General features: G+C 49.6%; 1 protein-coding gene across 1 annotated transcript; it reads left to right on the top strand.

Annotated features, from left to right (window-relative positions):
* The first annotated feature begins 2,337 nt into the window (after nt 1-2,337).
* tyr (tyrosinase) lies at nt 2,338-8,097 on the top strand. Its single transcript, XM_056283565.1, has 5 exons — nt 2,338-3,168; nt 4,399-4,615; nt 5,353-5,500; nt 6,548-6,729; nt 7,853-8,097. The coding sequence occupies exons 1-5, from the start codon at nt 2,338-2,340 to the stop codon at nt 8,095-8,097; spliced, it is 1,623 nt and encodes a 540-aa protein (XP_056139540.1).
* The last annotated feature ends 632 nt before the right edge of the window (nt 8,098-8,729 follow it).

Here is an 8,729-nt window from a genome sequence, read left to right as displayed (position 1 = left end):
CCATGTCTCTCTGAAGTTTAAAGTGTTTAAAAAATAGTATTATGGTTGTTAAAATGATAATTTTGGTGTCAGTCGTTTCCTAACAGACACGCTAACACATGCAATGCATTCATATCTCAGTTGGGCGTTTATCTTGAAAGAATATAGAGTTTAAAAACCGGCCGTCATTTTGACCGCCCATGGTCGTTTTAGGTAGGAATGAAATCCCGGTCGCTCTAGTGTAATTTACCTCTTCACGTTGCTTTGAATGCTCAGTAGATGCAGATTTGTACAGTTTTCAATCCATAATTGATTCACCATCACTGGTTTCTGTACTTTGAGGAATTTAATCACTGGCTCAAATGGCAAATACTGTAATGGTAATGGTAACGGTAATAGTATTAGTAATGGTAACGGTAATGGTAATAGTAACAGTAATGGTAATGGCAATGGTAATGGTAACGGTAATAGTAATAGTAATGGTAACGGTAATAGTAATGGTAATGGTAACGGTAATAGTAATAGTAACGGTAATGGTAATGGCAATGGTAATAGTAATGGTAATGGTAATGTAATAGTAATGGTAATGGTAACGGTATGGTAATGGCAATGGTAATAGTAATGGTAATGGTAATAGTAATAGTAACAGTAACGGTAATGGTAATGGTAATGGTAACGGTAATAGTAATAGTAATAGTAATGGTAATGGTAATGGCAATGGTAATAGAAATGGTAATGGCAATGATAATAGTAATGGTAATGGTAACGGTAATGGCAATGGTAATAGTAATGGTAATGGTAATGGCAATGATAATAGTAATGGTAATGGTAACGGTAATGGCAATGGTAATAGTAATGGTAATGGTAACGGTAATGGTAATGGTAATAGTAATAGTAATGGTAATGGTAATGGTAACGGTAATGGTAATGGTAACGGTAATGGTAATGGTAATGGTAATGGCAATGGTAATAGTAATGGTAATGGTAATGGTAATAGTAATGGTAATGTAATGGCAATGGTAATGGTAATGGTAATGGCAATGGTAATGGTAATGGTAATAGTAATAGTAATGGTAATGGTAATGGCAATGGTAATAGTAATGGTAAATACTGACTGCTGCGCTTCGTTCCTTGTCCTCCAGCCCGCTTAAAGCAAAGCATGTGATTGGAGACTCGGTTCAGTTTAGTTATGATCGAGTCGGAAAAAGGCCTGGATAAACAACTGTAAACATATTCCAGAAGCAGCTTATATCCAAGACTGACTGCTCAAGGAGGTTTTCTGAGTTGGGAATTCCGGGGAAAAAAAGGGGGAAATATAGCTTTTATAGGTCATATCAAAGATAAACTGGCGCTGAAGTGGTACTCTTAAAAAAATAAACAAACAAACAAATAAATAACTAAATAAGCGAAGAACATAATGTGAAATTTGCCAAAGCTGAAATTAGCTGCTCCGGGAGCACAAACTCACTCACACTACGTCTGAGGTGCAGTAAAGAAATGATCAGCTGATCTGAGATTTACAAAGAAAACGAAAAAAAGAAGGAATCAGGAATATTATCCCGAGCATGTGATGACGGGTGAATGCATGCGCTTTCGGTGTGTGTGTGTGTGTGTGTGTGTGTGTGTGTGTGTGTGTGTGTGTGTGTGTGTGTGTGAGTGTGCGTGCGTGCGTGCGTGCGTGCGCCCGCGCGTGTGTAAGTCTGAGGGAGTGCCTGAGATCACAATAAGATCACACACTTCCCCCCAAGGACAGCCTCTTAACAGCTCGGTGAGTGCAGACTCGGAGCCGGAGCCGCAGCGGGTCGCGGGCAGTCCGGGTGTTGTGAGGCAGTCTGTCGAGGGAGGCGTGCTGCTGGGCTCAGCTGACAGCGAGGGTCGGTGGCGGCGCTGGAGACTCTGGCGGCTGAATTGCCCCTGTCATCTATCAAGGGGGAAAGGGCAGCCAAGACAAGATAGCCAGTGGCTGCGTGAAGTCAAAGCCAGGACACAGGTACAGTGTAAAGTGCAGGCGCTTCTCCCACTCACCTCCCAAAAGTCTTTGCGCTTGTGCGCTGAGTCCTTACTGTTGGTTGGATGCTGGCTCTTTTCTTCTTCTACACCCGTGGCTTGAGCTAGGTTCTGTGCAGTCTTAAATTAGGTCATGCTGTTTTTACTGTGACTTGCAATCTCATTCAGCGACGGGGTCAACCGTGTGAAAGGCGCAGGGAGGGGGATAGCGCTGTTTCAGTGGGTTAATCAGTCAGTTTTGTAGTTTCTTGCCACTGGAGATTGTTTTCCTGCTGAGGTTGAGATTGGATATTGACGGGTGATTTTTTTTTTTTTGGCCCTCACTGTGGTGGCTCTGCCTTCCAGTTCGTCATGAGGAGCCTGTGTGTTTCTGTACCTCTGCTACTGCAGCTTCTGGGCTCTGGCCTGTGCCAGTTCCCCCGGCTGTGCGCCAACTCCGAGGGGCTCCGGACCAAAGAGTGCTGCCCGCTGTGGGAGGGTGACCGCTCGGCCTGCGGCGCCCTTTCGGGCCGCGGTTTCTGCTCCGAGGTGGAGGTGTCGGACGAGCCCAACGGGCCCCAGTACCCACTCAATGGCATAGACGACCGGGAGCGCTGGCCCTTGGCCTTCTTCAACAGGACGTGCCGCTGCGCCGGCAACTACGGCGGGTTCAACTGCGGCGAGTGCCGCTTCGGCTACTGGGGCCCTGCCTGCGCCGAGTACAGGGAGTCGGTGCGCCGCAACATCCGGACGCTGTCGAGCACCGAGCAGCAGAAGTTCATCTCCTACCTCAACCTGGCCAAGAACACCGTCAGCCGCGATTACGTCATCTCCACGGCAACGCGGGCGGAGATGGGCGAGGACGGCGAGAACCCGATGTTCTCCGACATCAACACCTACGACCTGTTCGTCTGGATGCACTACTATGTGTCGCGGGACGTCTTCCTGGGGGGGGCGGGGAATGTGTGGCGGGACATCGACTTCGCCCACGAGTCTGCAGCCTTCCTGCCCTGGCACCGCATCTTCCTGCTTCACTGGGAGAACGAGATCAGGAAGCTGACGGGAGATTTTAACTTCACCATCCCGTACTGGGACTGGAGGGATGCCCAGGCCTGTGACGTGTGCACGGATGCTCTGATGGGCGGGCGAAGCCCTTTTGATCCAGACCGCATTAGTCCCGCCTCCGTCTTCTCCTCGTGGAAGGTAAGAAACTTGGGGTACGTCTGTGCATTTGATGTGCGTTGTACTTTGTGTCCGTAGTATCTGAAACGTGTTGAAGGGGAGTTCCAACCCCCCCACCCATCCATCCATTATCCAAATCTCTTATCCTTACTCAAGGTGGAGGGGGTGCTGGAGTCTATCCCAGCAGTCACTGGGGGGCAGGCGGGGACACACCCTGGACAGGCCGCCAGGCCATCACAGGGTTGAAGGGGGTGGGCCCGGTTTATTAGAGGTGACGGACTGTTAGGGTGGGGCGTCCTCTGTCTACACAGAGGCCTTTGTGTGTGTGTGTGTGTGTGTGTGTGTGTGTGTGTGTGTGTGTGTGTGTGTGTGTGTGTGACACAGAGAGAGACAGAGACGTGGTAAGAAGAGATAGAACGCCTTTAGTCTGTCTGTGTATAGAAATACACTGATTCACGAACAAAGTCAGTCTGGAATCATTCAAACTTTGCGCGACACACATGACTGGAGCACTTCCGCTTCATCTGCAGCGGATCCTGCACCTTCCCTACCCTGCTGATCCACACAGTCGCGAGACAGCATGGAAGCAAGCGCGCGGCCATATTTGCCTCCTGTGATCCGTCCCGCGTTAATGAGGAAGATCAGGGTGGAAATCCTCCATCGGAGGCTTTCTCTCTCCGCCGCCCGGGAAATTACGCTTAGAAGGCAACTTTGTTCTCAGTTAGCGCCCGGAAACGTCTCCGGTGAAGAAACGATGCTCGGCTCGGCGACCGGTTCCCTCTTCCTGACTGTACGTCATCATCATATTTTTTTGGGGGGGGGGGCGCACCTTTGGCGGGGTCCCCAGCGCTTTTTATTATTATTTCTTCTCCCCTTTTTCTCCCCAATTGTACCCGGCCAATTACCCCACTCTTCCGAGCCGTCCCGGTCGCTGCTCCACCCCCCTCTGCCGATCCGGGGGAGGGCTGCAGACTACCACATGCCTCCTCCGATACACGTGGAGTCGCCAGCCGCTTCTTTTCACCTGACAGCGAGGAGTCTCGCCAGGGGGCCGTAGCGCGCGGGAGGATCACGCTATTTTTGAACTTTGAAGATGATCCCCACCGGCATAACACAGTCACCCCACAACGAGCTGTCATAAACCATCTCCCCAGTCTCCCAGACGGACTCTCTCCTTACCGGCTTCTGTGTGTGTACATGGCTGTGTGTGTGTGTGTGCGTGTGTGTGTGCGTGCGTGTGTGTATCGGAAGGTGATTTGCACCCAGCCGGAGGAGTACAACAACCGAGAGGCATTGTGCAACGCCACCGGGGAAGGGCCGCTGTTGCGTAACCCTGGAAACCATGATCCGGGCCGCGTGACGCGACTTCCATCTACGGCCGACGTGGAGTTCGTGGTGGGCCTCACCGAGTACGAGACGGGGCCCATGGATCGCTTCGCCAACCTGAGCTTCAGAAACACCCTTGAGGGTAAGGTGGTGGGGGGGACGGGGGGGGGTTATACACACGGCCACACAGACACACGCCAGTATTTGTGCACTAGACACGCAAGCATTTGCAAACACAAACATGTACGTGCCAACACGGACGTATAATGGGGAATACATGCCTACCAACACGGGGATCGCCGGTTCGAATCCCCCCCCCCCCGTGTTACCTCCGGCTTGATCGGGCGTCCCTACAGACACAATTGGCCGTGTCTGCGGGGGGGAAGTCGGATGTGGGTGTGTGTCCTGGTCGCTGCACTAGCGCCTCCTCTGATCGGTCGGGGCGCCTGTTGGGGGGGGGGGTGAACTGAGGGGAATAGCGTGATCCTCCCACGCGCTACGTCCCCCTGGTGAAACTCCTCACTGTCAGGTGAAAAGAAGCGGCTGGTGACACCACATGTATCGGAGGAGAGTGGGGTAATTGGCCAAGTACAACTGGGGAGAAAAAAAGGGGGGGAAAGGTGAGCACACCTATATATATATATATATATATATATATATATATATATATATATATATATATATATAATCTCACAAATTGAAACAGAAAGGAAGCGATACAGCCACAGCATCCCAAAAACGATATGTGTCCATTTACAATTGTTACTCTCACATTTTCTGTTTTCTCTCTCGCCTTTATTTTTTTTCCTTCCCTGAATCAATGAATCTCCTTCCTTCTCTCCTTTTCGCATCTCCCCCGGGCGTCCTTCTCCCCTGCAGGTTTTGCCGATCCTGAGACAGGCATGGCGGTGCAAGGCCAGAGCACCATGCACAACGCAATGCACCTCTTCATGAATGGCTCCATGTCCTCAGTGCAGGGCTCAGCCAACGACCCCATCTTCCTGCTGCACCACTCTTTCATTGACAGGTAGGGGGGGGTAGTGACAAGTAGAGACTATGGACACACACACAAGCATGTGCACAAACACACACATGCACACACACACAAACAAAATATTGGAAGAAGATGCTGCGATGTCGTCGTTATTCAAAACCCCTACAGCAGAGATGCAGTATATATCCTGCATCTCTGAAATCACAAATCCCTTTCAGTTCTCCTGCACAGGCAAAGGAGGAGATAAAGAAGAAAAAAAGGTTGAGGAGACAAGATAGGGAGAGAAAGCAAATGAGGGAATGTGGGGCTATAGAGTTAATTGGGGAATGAGAGCGAGCGAGAGAGAGAGAGAGAGAGAGAGAGAGAGAGAGAGAGAGAGAGAGAGAGAGAGAGAGAGAGAGAGAGAGAGAGAGAGAGAGAGAGAGAGAGAGAGAGAGAGAGAGAGAGAGAGAGAGAGAGAGAGAGAGAGAGAGAGAGAGATGGAGCAGGAGCAGGAGCAGGAGCAAGAAGGAGAGCTATAATCACCAGTAATGGTCTCTTGTACGCCTCCTGGCAGGTTGGAGTGTAAATGCCAAAGCCATTTTTCCATGTTATCTCCCTATTCAGTCCCTCCTTATAGGCGCAGTGGTGCCTCTCAGGGAAGGAGAGCCGGAAGTAAGTTACGTGATACTTAGGAGAAACAAGTTGCATTAATAAGAGGCCTCTGGAGTTATTTTCAGACCACACTACATTTACAATAACCCGGTGCCCAGATACAATGCGTCTCCAGATCTGCAGGGAAAACTGGAAATTTCAGAAACTCTGCGAAAATCTTTTGCGAAGAAATTCTGAAAAGAAAGATTTTCAACGTGTTTAACTCACAATTTGATCTTCTTCTCCCCCCTCTCCCTCATCATTTCCCCCACCCTTTAAACTGTTTTCATGTATATCAGTTCTTCCTTTATGCCCTCTTCTACTCCTCCATTTTCCATCCATCTTGTCCTCTCCCTCAGCGCCTCTCCTCCCCTTCCCGTGACACCTTCCATCCCCCTTTCCATTCATTATCTTGCGGTCATCTTTCCCTTCTTCTTTCTTTTCAAGCGTTTTCGAGCGTTGGTTGAGGCTCCACCAGCCACCGCGGACCCACTACCCGCGTGCCAACGCCCCCATTGGCCACAATGACGGCTACTACATGGTGCCCTTCCTGCCTCTCTACAGAAACGGAGACTACTTTCTGTCAAACAAAGCTCTGGGATACGAATACGCCTATCTGCTGGACCCGGGTCAGTACCTACAGGAGAACAGTCCCCATGTTCACCATTGCCTCTCTTCAGACGTGTTGTCGGGATAACGCTTCATTAGCAGCCATGACGCTACATAGTATTCTGTGCGTCTCTGAAACGCTGCCGAATTTCTGTCTGCCGGTGACGTCACTGGCGGTCGATTCATACACGCGAAAAACTCCTTCCTGGGGGGTCCGGGTAGCGTGCCGGTCTATTCCATGGCCTACCAACACGGGGATCGCCGGTTCGAATCCCCGTGTCACCTCCGGCATCCCTGCAGACACCATCGGCCGTGTCTGCGGGTGGGAAGTCGAATGCGGGTAAGTACAATGTACAACTGGGGGAGGGAAAAAAAGGGGGGAGGGGACTCCTTCCTGGAGCATCGGGGTAGCGAGGCGGTCTATTCCGGTCTATCTCGTGATACCCGGTATACTCGAACAGGCGCGTCACTGCTAGTTGGCCGCGTTGTGTTTGTCACTGACGGTGGAGCCAACACAGTTGCTGCCCTTATTTATTTTTATTAAAAAAATTTTTTAATTGAATAAAAACTTTGTTGCAAAGCAGTCTATTCGTTTTTCGGTTGCGTTTAATGGTACAATATTGTAACGTGCATGAATAAGTAGACACGTTAGCCCTTGGCTAACGAATCGTAACCTTTAGTCGAGCGGTTAGCGATGTCTCCCGCGGTGCGGGAGATACGAGTTCGCGTCCCGGTTGCGGCAGTTTCTGTGGTTGCCGTGTATGAATGCAGAGGAGGAGAACAAAATAGAGGAGAGCTAATCCGGATCAGTGCGTTAAGACGCAGGGAGATGTAAAACAGCCTCAACGAAATAAACAATATAGGTTCTAAAACAATAAGTCTAATAAATACAGTTTAATTTTGCACTGGAAGAGCTGTAATTATGCACTATGTAATTATGCACTAGAACGTAATTTTGCCTTTTGCCCCCCCCGCCCCCCCCCAAAAAGCACTCTGTATTATAGCTGCTAATGAAGTGTTATTACTGCAGCATAGCAGCGATGTTGAAAGTCAAATCGTCTCACAAGTAGAGACGCTGTAAATCACGTGTTATTCCCCTTCTTGAAACCGGAACATGCGTTGCCCTCTCTGCCCCTGCTGCAGGCCAGAGGTTCGTCCAGGAGATTCTGACCCCTTACCTCCAGCAAGCCCAGCAGATATGGCAGTGGCTCCTGGGGGCCGGAGTCCTCGGGGCGCTTTTTGCATCCGTCGTGGCCGCCCTGATCGTCACCGTGTTAAGGAGGTGGAAGAGGAGCCAGCGGAGGAAAAGGGCGTCGAGCTACGGGGAGAGACAGCCGCTGCTGCAGAGCAGCTCGGAGGAAGGCTCCTCCTATCAGACGCCACTCTAACATACGGGACACACACTGCAACGCAAAGAGATACACACACACACACACACACACACACACACACACACACACACACACACACACACACACACACACACACACACACACACACTCGCAGTACTAGTGTAAAGACACACCAAAGACATGTCTCTATGAAAAGATAACTTAAGGTGCTAAACTGATGTGGTGTCCCTGACATCCAAGGCCATTACTTGTATATGTATGAACACACTTAGGGTTCATTTTAAAAATAAACACCATGACTGTTCAGGGTTGCGGGGTGGGTCGGGGCATGGGCCGTGTTACAGTTGACGCCTAAAAGTTTATATTTCGATTGGTGAGAAAATGTGATTTGTTCTCCCTTATCTGTGGACTTTTCCATGACATTATTCACTGACCTGGGCAATACTCTTAGTTGTACTCTAAATACTCATGGCTGTACTCTAATAGCTCATGGCTGTACTCTAAATACTCAGGGTTGTACTCTAAATACTCCTGGTTGTACTCTAAATACTCCTGGTTGTACTCTAAATACTCCGGGTTGTACTCTAAATACTCATGGTTGTACTCTAAATACTCCGGGTTGTACTCTAAATACTCATAGTTGTACTCTAAATACTCCTGGTTGTATT

The sequence above is a fragment of the Lampris incognitus genome, chromosome 7 (assembly GCF_029633865.1).
Source record: "Lampris incognitus isolate fLamInc1 chromosome 7, fLamInc1.hap2, whole genome shotgun sequence".
NCBI classification, from domain to species: domain Eukaryota; kingdom Metazoa; phylum Chordata; class Actinopteri; order Lampriformes; family Lampridae; genus Lampris; species Lampris incognitus.
This window is presented reverse-complemented; position numbering and strand designations above follow the sequence as displayed.